This window comes from Gymnoscopelus microlampas (assembly GCF_963454915.1).
Source record: "Gymnoscopelus microlampas genome assembly, chromosome: 14".
In the NCBI taxonomy this organism is placed as follows: Eukaryota; Metazoa; Chordata; class Actinopteri; order Myctophiformes; family Myctophidae; genus Gymnoscopelus; species Gymnoscopelus microlampas.
The window spans coordinates 22,690,629-22,710,205 of NC_139951.1; the positions used below are offsets into that span (position 1 = coordinate 22,690,629).

General features: G+C 41.4%; 2 protein-coding genes across 5 annotated transcripts in view; one reads left to right on the plus strand and one right to left on the minus strand.

Moving 5' to 3' along the window:
• The window catches only part of LOC311060979 (arf-GAP with dual PH domain-containing protein 1-like), a 314,152-nt gene that overhangs the window by 109,287 nt on the left and 185,288 nt on the right, over positions 1-19,577 (plus strand). The gene's annotated exons all lie outside the window — the stretch shown is intronic.
• The window catches only part of mrtfab (myocardin related transcription factor Ab), a 55,584-nt gene continuing 51,517 nt past the window's right edge, over positions 15,511-19,577 (minus strand). For 3 of the 4 annotated variants that reach the window (XM_084079230.1, XM_084079232.1, XM_084079229.1), the window contains 4 exons: positions 19,052-19,192; positions 18,013-18,105; positions 17,406-17,466; positions 15,511-17,117 (listed from right to left, as the gene is read on the minus strand). In XM_084079230.1, the coding sequence (XP_083935356.1) occupies positions 16,531-17,117; positions 17,406-17,466; positions 18,013-18,105; positions 19,052-19,192 (882 nt within the window). In that variant the 3' untranslated portion in view covers positions 15,511-16,530. The remainder of the gene's footprint in view (positions 17,118-17,405; positions 17,467-18,012; positions 18,106-19,051; positions 19,193-19,577) is intronic. The other variant, XM_084079231.1, reaches the window with a different exon arrangement.

Below are 19,577 nucleotides of genomic sequence, written 5' to 3' on the forward strand. Positions count from 1 at the left end.
GGATCGAACCGGGGATTTATGGCTTGACAGGTAGGCTCTCTAACCATTCAGCTATGGCCACATCATCAGCAGTGATTCTAAGGCAGTTGTTCTCAGTAACAGTAAAGGGGCTAGCATGTGAGATAAATCAGTGATTTATAAACCGGTTAAGGGTTCAAAACTCCTAAAGAACTTTTTCACTCTCCATCTAAATTCTAAAAGGTGGGTTAAGTATCAGTTAATTATTACATTCCCAGTTGCATCTTCCATGCCAGCTATAATTGTAAAAAGACTATACTAAGTCAGTCAAGTTTTACAAAATGTGCTAAAGTACAGTGAATGTCTGTGCGGTTTGTCTCCATCACTGAAATTAACATTATAAATGTAAACAGACATAAAATGTCCTGTGCAGTTAGGGTGAAAAAAACTGAACCATTACACTGTCATTGTAATGACAAGACAGACCACCTTTTGCTCTGTACATGGTTCTGCTCCTATTTCTCTACAATTTACAGTTTAGGCATTTAGCAGATGCTCTTAATCCAGAGCGACTCACAGTAAGCAAGGTAGTTTTCCTTAAAGTATTTCATGACAGCGGTTCCGGTAGGAGACACAAAGGAGACTCTTTGTGTCTCCTACCGGAACCGATGCCGGTCATCAAATTATTGGCTTAGGAATGCGACAAACAAAAACATATCCATGAATTCAAGTCTCCATGGGGTGACTAATCGTTATAAAAAGCCCTTTTTTGGGGGGTGAACTATCCCTTTAACATGAATCCAACATATTGATAGAAAACATGATGAGGGAGGCAAACAGACTCTCAAAGCTCCTGCACTGTGCAGTTAGGGGGAATAAAATGGACCATTGCAACATCACACCCCCCTAATAATAATTCAAATTTGATCCCACAGGGCAAATTCCGTTTTACCCAGCAACAAATTCAGTTGCTACACACAGAGGAGCAGCTAGGAGCTCAGTGTCTTTCTCATGGACACAATCACATTGCCTAGCTCAGGATTTGAACACAGGACTTTCTGTTTCTTAGGCAGGCTCTCTACCCATTCAGCTATGGCTACTCCTTTGACCAATACAGTGGTTTACACACTCCTTCATATCAAGGACCCCAAAATTTGATATGTATTTTGCAGAACCCTCATCTGAACAGATTTTATGCCAGGGGGCCCCAAATTAAAATCTTCCTGCTCCTCTACTCTGAAGCATGTTTTGAAGACTAACATTCAGGAACTACACTTAAAAAACACTAAAAGAAGCATGTGTGAATGTGTGGAGGTGCTGTAGGGCAGTGGATAGTCGGTAGACGCCACTGTGGTCTCTTTTAACAGGGCCACAGGTTCAAGTCCAGCCTAGGCACTGAAGTCAATACTCATCGATGTACTGTTAATAGTACAGTTAGGTCGGATAGTTCACCCCCAAAATTATTTTTTTCCTATTAATTACCCAACCCATGGAGACTTGAATTCATGGAGATTTTTTTGTTTTGTCGCATTCCTAAACCAATAATTTGAAGACTGACGGCAGCTCCGGTAGGAGACACAAAGAGTCTCCTTTGAGTCTCCTATCATTAGCAGAGACATTAGCATATTTCCGCTGGTCATCAAATTATTGGCTTAAGAATGCGACAAAACGTGTGTGTTTCTGGGGTGCTGCTGTCTGCTGCCCACTGTTCTTCTCTAACTAAGCTTGTTTCTTCACACTTGTGATTTATTGAATATTGCTACCCATGGTTAAATATTGAAATGCTGCCAGCAGCAGGTGGCGCTCACTAACACAGGGGTCCTTGTGGTCCTTGAAAAACGTACGTTGAAGACCCCAGTGGCAGTTACCTTCCACTAATCACATGAACACACACACGCACACGCACACGCACACACACACACACACACACACACACACACACACACACACACACACACACACACACACACACACACACACACACACACACACACACACACACACACCATCATCATCAGATCTTCAATCAACAATTAGTGTTGATTGAAATCAAACTGGGATCCATTCACTCCAGACTGGATGTGAGCAGTGCTTATTAGATTTAAATAGAAGGCAGGTGAGAGATGCCAGGGTGGATCACTTCAGAATGGAACCTGTCCCCTCTGCTGCAGGTAAATACAAACTGTTTGAATGATATGACGATTTTTGCCTGAATATTTAACATTATTGTTTAAGAATTGGGTTTGTAGCCTAAACTAAACCATAGCCTACAACTAAACTACAACTACTAAAACCAACCCAATCAGTAGTTTTCAAAACGTTTCCATATCAAGAACTCTCATCTGACAGGGAACCCATAAGGCTACAAGATTTGTGTTGTATTCCAACCAATTCCAGAAGAGTGTGTGTGTGTGTGTGTGTGTGTGTGTGTGTGTGTGTGTGTGTGTGTGTGTGTGTGTGTGTGTGTGTGTGTGTGTGTGTGTGTGTGTGTGTGTGTGTGTGTGTGTGTGTGTGTGTGTGTGTGTGTGTGTGTGTGTGTGTGTGTGTGTGTGTGTGTGTGTGTGTGTGTGTGTGTGTTCTTGTAAATATTTACAACGCAAATCTTGTACGTTGGTCCCTGGCACATGTTTTCAGATGGGGTCTGTGGCCAAATATAATTGAATTTGTGGGTCCTTGACATGTAAATGTTTGAGAACCACTAGCTGTCTTTAGTTGTGAATTTCTGATGTCTGAAAGACCATAAGCATGGTAGTGAAGGCTTCCAAAATGTGACCCTGTAGCCCTGTGGTTCTCAAACGTTTTCATGTGAAGGACTCTCAAAATATGTATTTGGCCCCCTCTCATATATTTGGTTCCAGGGACCCCCAGAAGCAAAGCTTTGAGTTAAGCTATGAGCTTGTAGATCTGCTATTTTTGACTAGCCAAAGTATAAAAGGTTAAAATGATTGTGATGCTGTATTAAGCCATTTTGTTGGGGACCCCCTGGAACCCCTTGGGGGTCCCTGGACCCTACTTTGAGAAACGATGGCCTACACAACTGAACTGTTTTGTCTTTCTTTCCAGAATCTGAAGTTGACCAAAAGAAGACATCTTCAGGACATGCAGGTGGCTGGAGTGACAAGAGGAAGACGCAGATGGAAACGGATGATCCGCTGTGACGATCTAGGTTTCTTTATCTATGGCTGTTGCTGCAGCGTGTGCAGTGAAGATGGCAGAAAGGTAGGAACTATGATGCTGCAGCGTGTGCAGTGAAGATGGCAGAAAGGTAGGAACTATTATGTTGCTGTTGCTGCAGCGTGTGCAGTGAAGATGGCTGGAAGGTAGGAACTTTTTTTAATTCTTTGCTGCTGCTGGTTAGGGTTAGGGAGGTCACTTGTGTTGCGCCATTCGCGTTATAAAATGTGCCATTCGCAAAAGAAATGCGCCAACGCAAAAAAACAAAAGGAAAACAATGGCCTACATAACTGAACTGTTTTGTCTTTCTTTCCAGAATCTGAAGTTGACCAGAAGAAGACATCTTGAGGACAAGCAGGTGGCTGGAGTGGCAGAGGAAGACGCAGATGGAAACGGATGATCCGCTGTGACGATCTAGGTTTCTATATCTAAGGCTGTTGCTGCAGCGTGTGCAGTGAAGATGGCAGAAAGGTAGGAACTATGATGCTGTTGCTGCAGCGTGTGCAGTGAAGATGGCAGAAAGGTAGGACCTATGATGCTGTTGCTGCAGCGTGTGCAGTGAAGATGGCTGGAAGGTAGGAACTTTTTTTTAATTATTTGCTGCTGCTGGTTAGGGTTAGGGAGGTCACTTGTGTTGCGTCGTAAAATGTGCCATTCGCAAAAGAACAAAAAGAAAACCATGGCCTACACAACTGAACTGTTTTGTCTTTCTTTCCAGAATCTGAAGTTGACCAGAAGAAGACTTCTTGAGGACATGCAGGTGGCTGGAGTGACCGAGGAAGACGCAGATGGAAACGGATGATCCGCTGTGACGATCTAGGTTTCTATATCTATGGCTGTTGTTGCAGCGTGTGCAGTGAAGATGGCAGAAAGGTATGCTGTTGCTGCAGCGTGTGCAGTGAAGATGGCAGAAAGGTAGGAACTCTGATGCTGTTGCTGCAGCGTGTGCAGTGAAGATGGCTGGAAGGTAGGAACTTTTTTTTTAATTCTTTGCTGCTGCTGGTTAGGGTGCTGCTGGTTAGGGTTAGGGAGGTCACTTGCGTTGCGCCATTCGCGTCATAAAATGCGCCCTTCGCGTCATAAAAAAACAAACGCAAAAAAACCAAAAAAAGGCGCTGGTCTGGTTCTCCTGGTTTTACTAGGACAGGGTTCGATTCCCTGTAGCGCCCTGCTCATGGTTTGCGTTGCATTTACATTTCCCTAGTTTATTAGCACTTGATTGGTTACATTGTTGGGGGGGGGGCAGCAGTGTTAAAATGTGTTATAGGAGGGGGGAGGTACAGGTTAAAATGAATACATTACTGCATGCATTTCAATTTTTTCTAAGCTTCAGTTAACCAATCCTCTCCAATCACCTGCAAGAAATGCACTGCACCTTCCATCACGATGTCCTGAGACACTTGTTCAGACCTAAAGTCTATTCTGTGTTCAGAATGTTCAGTTCTTTTACTTGCAATGATCCACGTGCAGTCATTTTATGTTAGTAGACCCCCTGTACTTTTGTCCCTGTTTGCTTTTGGGACTCATTCATGTTATAAATGAAACTCTGAATTCACCAGTGGTGTAAAATAACTAAGTACATTTTTGAGGTACTTCCAATTGTCTATACTTTTCCTTTTACTCCACTACATCTCGGAGGCAAATTATTTGAAAACTTTAGTTACTTTGCAGGTGTAAAGTATTTATTACTTTATAAAACATAAAGTAACCACTTTAGCCCTATTTTATACCTAGGCTATTTGAAAATGGCAGATCTACAAGCTCACAGCGTGGCGCGTTGTGAGCTTTTAGATCTGCTATTTTCAAACATTTTAGTACTTTTATTTTTGGTACTTTAAGCACATTTTGATACCAATACTTTTGCACTTTTACTCAAGTAAACGTCTACATTGCAGTATTGATACTTTTACTAAAACATTTGAGTACTTTTTCCACCACTGGAATTCACTTTATTGAAATGGATTTATGCCTGATTCAAACTTACTTTATACATAGTAACTAAGTTAACTAAGGCTACTAGGTGTAAACATTTACTTTCTACAACATCAATGTTTAAGTTTAATGTATTGTATAGTTCAAAGCCATCTGCAACAGTGCAACTGTATTTAAAGTCTCTTTCCCCACACCTTCTCGGAGGAAATGACACTCCGACATATTAGAGGGGTGATATTTGAACCTGTGACTTTCTGCTTACCAGGTAGCCACTCTGCCCATTCAGCTATGGCTGTTTCTTCAGTCACAGGTTCAAGTCTTCATGACAACGACCCACAAATTGATATGTATATGGCCGTGGACGCCCATGTCAAAAGATGTAGTGCCAAGACCCCCCATAAGAAAGATTTATATTTATAACTTGGGAGGGAAAAAAAGAGTGTTCCAAATTTGGCAAGATGTTGGGTACACCTTGATACATTGTCAGAACCTGGACTTGAACTTGTAACCTCCCACATCATAGACAGGTGCCATTACTCAGTGAGCCACTGAGCTTTTGTTAAAAACATATGAAAAACCTTCAAATTGAATCCATTTCGCTGTATACCATTTGTATATTGTTCCTTACACCAGTAGGGATACTATAATATTAGTCCTGTGTAGTGGAAGAAAGCTGGCATCAATCATTTAAAACGTCAAGATTCTTCAAAATGTTTAACTGTTATTTGTAGGACTTGAACCCAGGACCTTTTTGGACTTGCAGAAGGAGTCTTTTCACAGTGAGCTATTGTGGTGAATGCTAGAACAGCCAAATAGAATAGATTCATCACAAAAAAGACAGAGGATTTTTTCCATACACATTGAAACATCTAAGCTAAACGAAATCATTTTAACTGCATATTTTGATATGTATTTTGTTGCAGTAATTAAGGAAGTGAAGGGACAGTGGAAGTTACAGTGGTTCTTCTTTAATCTGAAGCATGTTTTAAACACCACACTTAAAAGCACTAAAGAAACATGTGGAAATGTGTGGTTGTACTTTGAAATTTTCAAGGCCAAAATAGGAAAAAGCAAGCCAAAACCACAAAGAGACCTGTTCAGTATGGCGGAGAGTTCGAGTAGTGGTCTAAAGGTTGGACTCTCAGCACAGAGGTTCCGTGTTCAAATCCAGTTGTCACATACTTCAGTGTTGTTGAAATTGAAATTTTCAAGGCCAAAATGGAAAAAAGCAAGCCAAAACCACAAAGAGACCTATTTGATAAGGTCAAGAGATGGAGTAGTGGTCTAAAGGTTGGACTCTCAGCACAGAGGTTTCATGTTCAAATCCCAGTTGTCACATATTTCAGTGTTGTTGAAATTGAAATTTTCAAGGCCAAAATGGAAAAAAGCTAGTCAAAACCACGAAGAGACCTGTTCAATATGGTGGAGAGATGGAGTAGTGGTCTAAAGCATAGATATAGAAACCTAGATACCTCATTGGCCTCTGCAGTTCATTGTAGCGACTGGTATCTCAATACAAGGCTCTTCCGCAGGGCTGTTTGACTACTGATCAATCACATCGCGTTAACTACTGGCCAATCACAGCGCGTCTAACTGACTAGTTGCTGCGCGGCTGCCTCTTAAGAAAAGACCCGCCCCACCTACCTCTGATTGGCCTACCGAACGCCCCCTTCTGTGACGCACACGGAAGTTTCCAGCTTGCCCAAGCCTTATATGGGATAGCCCTGCGGAACAAGGAAGCGCGCCCGAGATACGACCGCTTCAGAGCCGAAGGAGGCGTCTACCTTTATATGTCTACTAGAGTTTCGGGGGGCTACGCCCCCCTCAACCCCAGCCGCGCACGGGGCCCAGCGTGGCCGTGTGTATATTGGGGGACCCAAATCGCCGGAGTGAAAGTGTGGAAAAGTTTTTTTGAAAAAGGAAAAAATTTGAAGAAATAATATTTGTTATGTTTCAGGGGCGTGAAAGGGTTGATAAACACTGCTGTAATCGGAGCGAAATTATCTGAAATTACTACATGACCATAATGCAGCGTAACATGCGTTGCAGGGGGCGGTCCTGCCATTACGTTAGTTACTGTAGTTGCTGTGGAGCTACATAGTTCTCCAGAAGACACACACAAACATACACCATCTACAATGGACGAACTGAGCAGCAATATAGACATTCACCACACGAACGTGCATTGTTGACAAAGTGATTGCACAGCCGCTGCAGGCATGACAACCAGGTTAGCGTTAGCGACATGGCAGCTATCACAGCGCCCTGTCCGTCGTGCTGCAACTGCCTGTCATGGCTACAGCAGTAACAGCAAGCTGTCTGCGATGCCATTGTCTGGACACTGCTCTTAGCGTGACACGACCAATGAGAGTGAGCGCTGTAGTTGTTGCTAAGATACGGTGGCGTCTCTGCCCCATAGCTTGTAGATCTCTCACACATGATTGGCGTAGGCTGCGTTGGCAGGTCTGACTGTGTGTCTGAGCAATGGTCGGCTTATTTTTGCGCGCCTTTGGGCTCGTTTGCATTGTGCGCACGGCAGCGCTTGTTTAGCGTACGTCAGCGCGACGTGGCAACGGCCGTGGCAACGTGAAAGGTGATTGGCTGGTGAAAAGAAACACCCGACGTTGCACCAGACATGGTGCCTGGAGAAAATGGTGACCAAAAAAAAAGTTTGGAAAAGAAGGAAAAAAAACCCGCAGCGGCTGGCAGCTGTTGTGGTGATGAGGTCGTGCGCACGGTAAACGGTACGAAGCTGTCTCCCCTTCCGTTTTGTCCGACATTTGGTGAGTAGAATTAATTATGTTGCGCGGTGGAAACGGTGTAGTGAGCAGTGAGATGTCCCCTACGCGAGGCGTAAATTCATCGCGGCCGACGTGGCGAGTCAGGAGGCGACATGTGGTCTGGCGGTGCGTTGTTTATTCGATAACAGAGCTGTGGGGTGTCACCGCCGAGGGTGCGGAAGTTGCTCGGCATTTATATAGTTAGATGGTCTAAAGAGCTCTACCGAAACGAAAAAAAAATTGTTCCCCCAAAAACCTGTCAGGAGTACGTTTCAGGCAATTTAAAGTTGATTGGTAGTACTTTGTAGTGACTTTTTTTTTGGTCCCTAACATTCATCGAGCTCTGGACTTAGTAATTTTTTTTTCGTTTCGGTATTGTGTCACTACCGAAACGAAAAAAAAAAAGTTCCCCCAAAAACCTGTTAGGAGTACATTTCAGGCAATTTAAAGTTGATTGGTAGTACTTTGTAGTGAGTTTTTTTTTGGTCCCTAACATTCATCGAGCTCTGGACTTAGTCTTTTTTTTTTCGTTTCGGTAGTGACACCATTGTGTCACTACCGAAACGAAAAAAAAAGTATTACAGTCTCTTTGTATTATATATACCTGTGTGGCTCAAGAGATAAATACAGGGTCTGAAAGCAGAAGATATGGGGTTCAAGGCTCCTGAAGAACATTTTCTCTGTCCATCTAAATTCTATATGGTAGGTTAACTACAGTATGACGTTCTCTTTGTAACATATATACCTGTGTGGCTTAAGAGATAAACACAGGGTCTGAAGGCAGAAGGTTTGGGGTTCAAGGCTCCTGAAGACCATTTTCTCTGTCCATCTAAATTCTATATGGTAGGTTAACTATGACGTTCTCTTTGTACCATATATACCTGTGTGGCTTAAGAGATAAACAAAGGGTCTGAAGGCAGAAGGTTTGGGGTTCAAGGCTCCTGAAGACCATTTTCTCTGTCCATCTAAATTCTATATGGTAGGTTAACTATGACGTTCTCTTTGTAATATATATACCTGTGTGGCTTAAGAGATAAACACAGGGTCTGAATGCAGAAGGTTTGGGGTTCAAGGCTCCTGAAGACCATTTTCTCTGTCCATCTAAATTCTATATGGTAGGTTAACTATGACGTTCTCTTTGTAATATATATACCTGTGTGGCTTAAGAGATAAACACAGGGTCTGAATGCAGAAGGTTTGGGGTTCAAGGCTCCTGAAGACCATTTTCTCTGTCCATCTAAATTCTATATGGTGGGCTAAGTATGACGTTCCCAATTGCAGTTTCCATGCCAGCGTGGCTTAAAAGATAAATACGTGGTTCATAATACCAGGGTTCCTGGTTCAAAGCTCACTCAAAACAACTCAAACGACAACTAAATAAAAACTGAAAGGGTAAAACAACTAAAATGAAACAGTGGTCAATACAAAAACTGGTGATGGAAAAAAAACACTAAACAATAAAAAAAACAATAAAAAAAAAACTCAAACAACTCAATGTGAAAAAACAGAGCCCATAAAATCACAAAATAAAAAAATAAAAAACTTTGCATAATATGTAAATTTATTAAGTCCTCCCCCTGGGGGTGGGCTCCCTCCATGCTCCTCCCTCTCCTACCGGATTATTAAGCCCCTCCCCCTGGAGGTGGGCTCCCTCCATGCTCCTCCCTCTCCTACCGGAGCTAAAAGAGGGCGTGAGGAGGGAGGCGGGCTACATCCATGCTTCTCGCCTTAAAAAGACAGAAAATTGAGATCTTCCCTGACCGAGATTCAAACCCACAACCATCCGCTTGTGAAACCTATGCTTTTCTCTTGCACCACCAGGCCTTTCACACTAATTAAGAGTTGGAGGTCATATTTAAAGTTAAAACGAGAGGTGACAGGTCAAAAGATGAAAATCCACAGCGAACACCTCTACCCCTGACAGAATGACTGAATCTGCTAGATACACCCTCTGATGATCAGTGACACAACTGAGATTTAGGTTGTTTAAAACCATCTGTTAGAAAACGTGACTGAGTCTGAACCCAGATTTACACTTTCATTGAAAGCAAACAGAGAGATGTTTCTTAATGTCATAAAAAATGCATACCCTTTTTGTCATTTATAAATTCCTTAGTTTGAGATGATCAAAACTATAGCAGTTTTGGTGTTAAATCAAGTAGGCTACATTGTTCTCACTTTGGACTGGACATTAAAAAATATGTCTGTAAAGTGTTCAACTATAGTTCCTCAAACAGCACAGATCCTCTTTGATTAGCTGAATTAAGTTTAAGAAAATACCACTTTGCACTCATGGCATGCAGCATATCAATCAAATCAATGATCAATTATAGGCCGAGCTCCATACTTCGTTTTGAGGTATTCTACAGACTCAGGGATAACAAATTACGTAAGTTGAATCCAACCACATTAATGTAATTTATTTATTGCAACAACCAACCAAAAGTGTTGCAAACGGCTGAGTTTGTAACAAAATGAGGAAACTCACACAAACAAAGAACGTTTAAATTATTTTATTAAAAACTAACATATATATACATATATATACACACACACACACACACACACACACACACACACACACATATATATATATATATATATATATATGTGTGTATAGGTAACCGGTGTCCCTCAGGGCTCAATACTAGTGTATTTTCTGTCTTGTGTTATTGTGGGGAAAGCTTTGGCTGAAAATAGCTGATCGACAAGCTCACAACGTGTCGTAGTGAGCTTGTCGATCGGCTATTTTCTGCTAAAGCTATACGGATACTGGGGTGATTAACAGTGCTTAAAGGGCAAGACCACTTGGTAGACGTTTGGGTTGTGTACCTTGCCATGATGCATCTCAAAAGGTGGGCAAGAAATCTAAAATAATTGCTCCATTGATAATTAAAAATATGCTCCTCATTGAATTACATTGTATGCTGAAACAGCTCTCAAAGTCACTTTTAGCACAAACGAACGCAAATAAAGTTGATTCAGACAATCTAGAACATCACCAAAACCAGTACCGTTTGTTTTTTAAATAAAAATGCTAACATCCTGTTGATTTTGCTATTTTTATTAAAAAGAAAACCCGGACTGGATCCGCGGATCTGGATCTTCAAATGGTAAAATCAGCAGGGAGTTGACATTTTTATTAAAAAAACAAACAGTACTGGGTTTGGTGATGTTCTAGATTGACTGAATCAGCTTTGTTTGTGTTCGTTTATGTGCTAAAAGCGTGACTTTGAGAGCCGTTTTACCGTACAATGTCAATGAGGAGCATATTTTGAATGATCAATTTCTATTCAATGGAGCAATTATTTTAGATTTCTTGTTCACCTTTGGAGTTACATCATGGCAAGGTAACTACACAACCCAAACCTCTACCAAAGTGGTCTTGTCCTTTAACCAAAATCCAAAAGGCTGGAGTGCTCCCAGTGAGCTTCATGGTGAGAGAGAGAGGACAAGAGTGAAGTCCAGCCACCTCTTTTATAGAGGACAATCCAGGTGGGCCAGATCTCCACTGATGACATACTCCGCCCTCCAATCATTCTGAAACACATGACACATGGTTAGTAACCATGACAACCACACCAGTTACCCTGACATTCCCCAGGGTTGTCACAACAATGAAATAGTGCTGTGAACAATTTAGGCTGACAAGAAGAAAGTATTTTTTTAACAACAGGACTGTATGGCATTTTGTTTATACTGAAGTATTGTATAGCTTCATTTTTTTATGACACAGTATGAGTTTAGTATGACTTTTCTCATATACTATTGTGTCAATGTAGGAACTGAGTTAATAACAAGGGAGCCCACCCCCAGGGGGAGGAGCTTAAGAAATGTAAATATATTATTATTTTTTTGGTGATATTATGGACTTTGTTTTTTTAAGTATATATTTTTTTTCGTTTAGTGTTTTTTTTTAATTGTTTAGTGTTTTCACCAGCTTGTATTGACCACAGTTTCATTTTAGTTGTTTTACCCTTTCAGTTCGTATTTAGTAGTCGTTTGAGTTGTTTTGAGTGAGATTTGAACTAGGAACCCCAGGTTTATGAACCACGTATTTATCTTTTAAGCCACGCTGGCATGGAAGCTATAATTGGGAACGTCATACTTAACCCACCTTTTAGAATTTAGATGGACAGTGAAAATGTTCTTCAGGAGCTTTGAATCCCAAACCTTCTGCTTTCAGACCCTGTACTTATCTATTGAGCCACACAGGTTTGGACAATCTGAATGAGAACGTAATACTTAAAATGTTCATCTTACTGTGGACACGTTTGTCTGAACATGAATATTTGAAATGTTTTATAGTTTTAGAAATATACTCCTTTAAATGTTCAGAAATGTATAATGGAGGTCGATGACAGGTTTTGGCACCTCAAAAAAACTCTTTCACCTCGAAACTCCATTCGCACTTTTTATAATTCATATTACTGTGGACACAAATGCTTGAACTTTTTACTTTAAAATGTTTTGTAGTTTTTGAGATATTTAACTTTAAGCGCCTAATGCATTGTCAATGGCAATGGACATTTAAAGGTAAACCTCGCTGCTCCTTCATACTTTAGCCTATAAACTTGATTCACAATTGAAGAATTACACCTTACCATGGACATGTATGCTTGAGATTTTTACTTTGAAATAATATGTAGTTTTTGAAATATTTAACTTTAAGTGCCCAATGCATTGTCAATGGCAAGGTAAAAGCGTTTTTTTTGTGTTTTTTTTGGGGGCAAAACCTGTCATCCACCTCCATTATAAATTTATGAACTTTTAAAGGAGTATATCTCTAAAACTATAAAACAATTCAAATATTCATGTTCAGGCAAACATGCCCACAGTAAGATGAACATTTTAAAGTTTGAATGGGGTTTCAATAATGTGTAGTTTTTTTTTAAATATTTAACTTTAAGCGCCCAATACATTGTCGATGGCAATGGATATTTAATGGGAAAAACGTACAAACAGATATATTCCAGTAGGTGGTGGTAATGCAACAACTACGGATGCTAACTGCCATAAAACACCAAAGTAGAAGAAGAAGAAAAAGAATCTGGTTTATGTTTTCCCCAAATTAGAGCCATGCAGGGTGAGGATACTGTATACAGTATCAGCATGTAACCCTGTTAAAAACAAGAAAGTTAATGTGTTTGGAGCTGGGTTTTCACTCAGTATTTGTACCATAACCAGCTGACGTGAATGATATGTCTTCAGCTTGCGACTGCAAACTGTTCCTGTTCGCAGATGACTCGGCTCTGCTGGTCTCGGACAGGGACAGGCTGCAGGTTGAGAAAACTCTCAGCACTGAACTCAACAAGATCTGCATCTGGCTCTCCGACAACAAACTCTCATTACACCTGGGTAAAACTGAATCCATCCTCTTTGGGTCCAACCCTAACCTTAGAAAGGCTGAGAGTTTCACGATCAAAGTGGGTGAAAATGTTATCACAAGAAAGGAGGAAATTACCTACCTGGGTTCCATCTTGGAGGCAAACCTCTCAGGTGACAAAAACGCTGAAAAGACGATCAAAAAGGTCCACAAAATAACACGGAGGATGTGGAGGCTTGTTCGTAAAGTCAGTAAGAATACTCTGAAGATTCTTGTAGGGGCCCTCATACAAGGTCATTATGATTATGCATGCTCTTCATGGTATCACAACACCTCCAAGGCCCTAAAAACAAGGCTCCAAACATCCCAAAACAAACTTGTAAGGCTACTTCTTGGCCTCAATTACAAAACCCATCTAACCCATGCCCATTTTGCTAGGATTGGATGGCTTAGGGTTGAGGACAGAGTAGGCTACAGCAACTTGCTATGGGCCTGGTCTTCAAGATACACCACAACATTGGGATCCCCCTGTATTTGTCAAAATACTTCCAAAATGTTAATCAAGTCCATGATCATAACACCAGAGGCAGCTCCACAAACCATGTTCAACCCAGATTTGGCACAACAAAGGGAATGAACTCTTTCTCATGCTATTCATCTAAAATGTGGAATGCCCTACCAAAAGGAGTAAAGGAGTGTAAAACCCTACTCACTTTCAAAAATGCCCTAAAGATACACCTACAGGAGGCTGCATTTCAAAAATGGCCCCTGTCCAAGTCCTAACCTACCCCATGTCCTAACCTAACCTACCCCCCCCCCCTCTCTCTTTCTTTTTTTGTACATATTTTTCACCCTTCATACCAGTAACCTGTAAACTGATTGTATGACATTCTGTATAGTAGTGTGTATATCTGTCTGTCTCTTATATGTCATCATGATTTGTGTGCGTGGGGATCTCATCTTAAACAAGCTACGTGCTTAACTGAGCTATCCAGTTTAGTAGACCTTGTATTGTGAATTTGTACTTCCATGTACTGTTATGTACTGTCATGTACTGTTCTCATGTCTTACTAAATAAAGTACATCAATCAATCAATCAAACTTATACAGCCTACTGTGGTGGGTTGTGGTGAGTACTAGGCCTGTCATAATATGTTAAATATTTCACCAAATAAAAGTATACTATATACGCGTCAATACTGACAGTAGTGATAGGTAAAAACCATAGACTGTAATGGTAAAAACATGAATCGGCCTGTTATAGCACCACCATGAGGCTGATTTGAACATTTTCAAGTGGCATTTCTTCCTCGGCATAGTGGAAATATGCGCGCAAAATTTCACGGAAATTGTATGCTGTGTTCATGATTTGAGGCATTTTGTTGCACACAAAGCACTCCTGCAAACTTTGGAAGCCATTTTTAGCCAATCAGGATGGAATATGAAAAATCTGAAAGACCTGTTTCGTTTAATGACTATTATAGAGATACTGTGTACCGATTTGCGAGATTCTTGAACAAAATCTGTAGTAGTCAAAAAATGTTTTGCACAAATCGGCCTCCTGGTGGTGCTATAAAAGGCCCATGTGAAAAATTTGGGGCAGAAGTTCGGAATTGGCACTCCAATATATCAAAATTAAAGTAATACCTTTAGATCAAGGAACTTATCCTATATGTGTGTTAGTGTTTTCATCAGTTCGACTCAGGCCAGGTGTGACTGATTACATCAGCCATAACACCACAAACTTAAAACACATAGATTATGCTAAATTATACATTGATTTAATTTTACTGTACTATTATAATAGATTGTTCCTTCCAAGTGCTGTGAAATGAACATGCAACCCTGTTATTGTGGTGCAACCCTATATTACCTAATTACAGTAACGGTTTCAAATCAATGCCAATGTTGGCCTTTTCCTAGGAAGATGGTGTGGAACTTAATGTTACTGTCAACGGACTTTGTAGAATATTTAGTTTTAGGGATATTTTTATTCAGAAATGCAAAGGTATTAAACATTTCCCCAATAATCTTTAAATAAGAATAAGTTTATATTATATATAAGTTTATATATTATATTATACAATGTATTAATAAACAGAAACAAATCTGAATATACATATGTATACACATGTATTGGATGCAATAGATGCCTCTAGTCTATATTACTGTGTGCTTCATTTTCATGCTCCCCAAGGCTGTGGTTTGCAATGCAATGAGACCCTCTAGTGGCTTTTTGCAGCATTACCAGCTAAACCAGCTAGTGCTAGTGAAACCTAAATATTTGATCCCTATTCACATAAAGCATGCAGATGCAACAACAAAGACACAGACACACCCTGAGTTTTCTTTGCATGTTTATTTTTTAAAACATTTCTTTCTTACAAAAAAAAAAAAAAAAAGGTCCAAGTTGTTCAGAAGCCAAGCCCTCAACCCCTATATTCCCCAGCCTGCTAGCTTGACTAAGCGACCAGGAAAAGAAAAATAAGTCATTGTATGGACAATGGATAATATACCATGTACAGCAATGCATAGTGGTCTACCGAAAACACCTCCGTTAATACCTAACCTCTAATGAGGCTACAATTCACCAAATGGTTGCCCCAATGAGGTTAATTTCATCAGTAAATTTCAACCAATGACTTTTGTGGTTTATACAGGCCTAGGACGGGGTTTCAGCTTGCCTAAAGTCAGTCACGGCGTTAGCAGTACAGCCGATTGATATAACACAAGATGGGCTTGGGTTGCGTTTAGCCACTTGTTCAGACACCGTATGATTCGGCCATCTACCTGAGCTCCCACCTGGAACACCGCCCCGATATAAACCAATCAGATACAGCATAAGTGCAAAATTGGAGGCACTGACACACAAACTGTGCTACCTGTGTTTCGCTTCATTCACCATAAAGAGATCTTCACCAACATTCCCTCCTCAACCCTGCTCCATCAAACCGTTCTTGGGTTTACATTTGTATTTTTGGTGTTTTAGTCAATCTACATTGGAATTACTTGGATCTCGAGCCACCTGGTTAACTGGGGATAGAGAGGAGTGGTGATTTGATCAATTTGGCTAAAAGCAGTCCATGACATATTCCCATAACACGAGTCCATTTGAGTTTAATGGGAAGGTCCATTCTAAAGAATTTTCCATGTTCTCAGGTCCTTTCTCCCTCGTTCACCATTCAGCTAACTGTGGGCAAACCACAGGGCAGACTTGTGTGCCAGTAACCAGCAGTGGTAAAGACAGCATTGAGAGTAGAGGGTATCTGTATGTGCGCTAGCTAGAAGACAGAGCCTGTACAGAGTGTGAACCAGCGTTGTGTGTGTCCGTTCCTCACTTCTGCCGAGCGAGCGTCCGGGCTACAAACAGGAGTCCCAGTGCAGCTGCAGGTCCGTGCCGTCCAGAAAATCGGCAGAGAAGACGCTGGGCGGAGTGTGAGGTGCTAACGGGGCCAGGCTTGTGCCCCCGTCTCCTCCTCCTGTGCCTCCTCGACCTTCTGGGCCTCCCCCGCCGGCGCTCCCCGCCATCGAGATATCCAACCAGTCCATGCTGTCCAAGTTGGGGTCACCGAAGTCCAGGCCTGTGGCGTGGGCGGAGGAGAAGCCCAGTTCCGAGGTGTCCATGGGGGAGGATTGGTGGTCCAGGATGCTGGGCGTACTCAGCATCTGGCTGTGCAGGTCGTCCATCAACGTCAGGCCTCCCCCCTGCTCCATGCCCAGCAGTGGGGCACCTGTGGCGCTTTCCAGGAAGTCCTCCAGCCGCACGCTTCCCGCGCAGCAAGGGTCTCCCGCCGGGGCTTGCTGCCGGGGAGAGGTGGCAATCAGGGAGGCGGAGGGAGGTGTAGAAGGAGAGAGGTGGAGGGGAGATGGAGGCGAGGATGGGGAGGGTGGATCAGAGTGGAGGTGGGCGAGAGACGGGTCTGGGTTGGCCTTGAAGCCACAGATTTCTGCAGCAAAAAAAAACATCAACACAGTGATCATTGCATGATAGTATTTATAATGGCTATGTAATCATACATGTTTGTACTTTGCTGTCATTGTTAGGGGTTAAACAAAAAGAGAGGTTGGTACATGTTTTAGAAATTCACCTTAATCTATACACAGTAAAATGTTCATATTTTGTACACTATCAGAGTTAAATTGACAATGATGATTTTACTCTTGGATAACCTTTAATTTACATGTAATGTGTGAATTACTTTAGGAATATGCTGGTATACATGCTGGATCATTACCTCCACTCTTTAAGAGAATGTCAAACAGATCGTCCATCTGCTCGCTGCTCAGACCGTTCTCCTGGAAAGACAGAACACCACAATAGCAAATAGCTGCATTACTAACCAGGCTCACACCAATACATAACACACCAATTCATGCTTATTACAATACACAGCATACACCCAGAAATGAAAACAACAAATTAACAATGTCAAAATGCAGAACAGTTGGGATTATCTGTTAAAGAGCTCTCCCAATCAACAAAACCCAACACATCCACACTGCCGAGGCCATTTAGCAGACATGCACCGCATCCAATCAACACCGACCAAACAGCACCAATACTTCAGCATTTAATATCATGTCTTTTCCAACACAGGAGCAGGGCTGCACAATTAGCTGTGTATACATTTTTATTATCTGTCAGGAGATCATGCTTGTTGTTTAAAAGTAGGCAATAGGGCCTGATACATAAAGTGGGCCTGATGCAAAGTACAATGATTTAATAAATGTGCAGTCCTGCTTAAAGAACTATCATGCATGAGCCTGTGAGACGGACCAAGAAACTGTCAGATGGTGAGAAAAGAGCAAAGTACTGAGAACGAGGTGTTTTTCAGGACATACGTTGGGGCGCTGAGTGGAAATAGATGAGGTGGGTTTAGGAGAGGGAGGGGTGAACAGTGTGTGTCGGTCATAAGGTGGACACACATCCTCCCTCTGCGAGGATGGAGTGATGAAATGAGAAAGGAGGGGTAGGGAAAGCAGAAGAGAGAATCAACGATAGTTTACAGTGTTGAGGAAATGACTGGAAAGTTGGGGTACACCGATACCATTTTCTTGACAGGATACTTTTTGTCTTTTTCTTTTAACAATTGCAATTTATTTTGTAATTTTAGATTTAGCTGAGCAGAATGTCCCTCCTTGAAATAACAAAAGTATCCTAAAATCATCTCAGTGTTTGCACAGACCGTGCCCAGCAGTTGCTGGACAACCAAATAGGCAATTACAATGCGCAAATGGAGAGTGAAGTTTAATTTATACTCACTAATTAATACTATATCGTACTAGGGTGTCACTTAGATTGTAGATCTGTTCGTAAACTTGTTGATTATTATGTAAATGTACTCAAATCTCACAGGAACAAAATAATGATTTGGGAGTCCGATCTATACTTGGTCATATGGTGGTGTTGCTTGCCGAGAAGCTTAGACTAACATTAACTGCTATAATCCCAGTCACCATAGCACCGTCCTCAGCAATCTCTGCAGCTGACATGGAGCAACATTCTGCTAGCCTGGTTCCAGAAGAATCTGCCTTTGCAAAATTGCATGCACTTTAGCCCTCGGCAGTGTGTCGTGTGATATTGTCTGGCCACGCGAGGCTAACATTCTGCTGCTACATTTATGCTATGCACGTTGTCTTTAATCAAATTTGTGTTGAATACTGTATGCATTGCACACCATTAGCATCAAGCCTATTAAAATGGAGCAACACTTTTGATCTCTTTGTTTTTAACCTATGCGAGGCACCCTAGTCGTGTGAATTTTGAATTTCAGTAACCCTAACCTTATCGTTATCAGTGCACCCCTACTGAAAAGTGAAGGTGAAATGGGGGGAGACTGACTGTCAGGATGTAATGAGGAGGTGGGTGTTCATCCGTTACCTTGAGAGAGGAGATTATGGCGCTTTGGCTTTCAGAATCTGACGCATCGTCAGAGAAAGGCAGCAGACTGGGCGGAGCAGAGATCGACAGGCTGGGTTCTGGCACACCATTGGTGTCCAAGTGTAGACCTGCTTTCTGAACCTGAGTGAGGGGACAGAAATATGAAACATAAACAAAAAAGATTGCAAAATGACAAAACTGTATGTCAAATATGATCTGGCAATATATTTCAGATAACGTTTGTATCAAAATGTATCAGTGCCCTCCACCTCCTCTTCCTTGTCCTGGGTTGAATGTGAGTGTGTGTGAACTGTGTCTTATTTGATCTCTTTTGTTTTTTGTCTTGGGCTGATACTGTTTACTTTTCTTATTATAATGTTTTTTTACTCTTAATTTACTCTTTACTGTTGTCACTTATGTTGTTTGTGTCAGCAAATTGCAGACCTCTTTGTTATATTGGTCTTGACTACATGCTGTCTTTTCTGTCTGCTTGAAAATGTAATAAAGAGATTTGTAAAAAATCAAA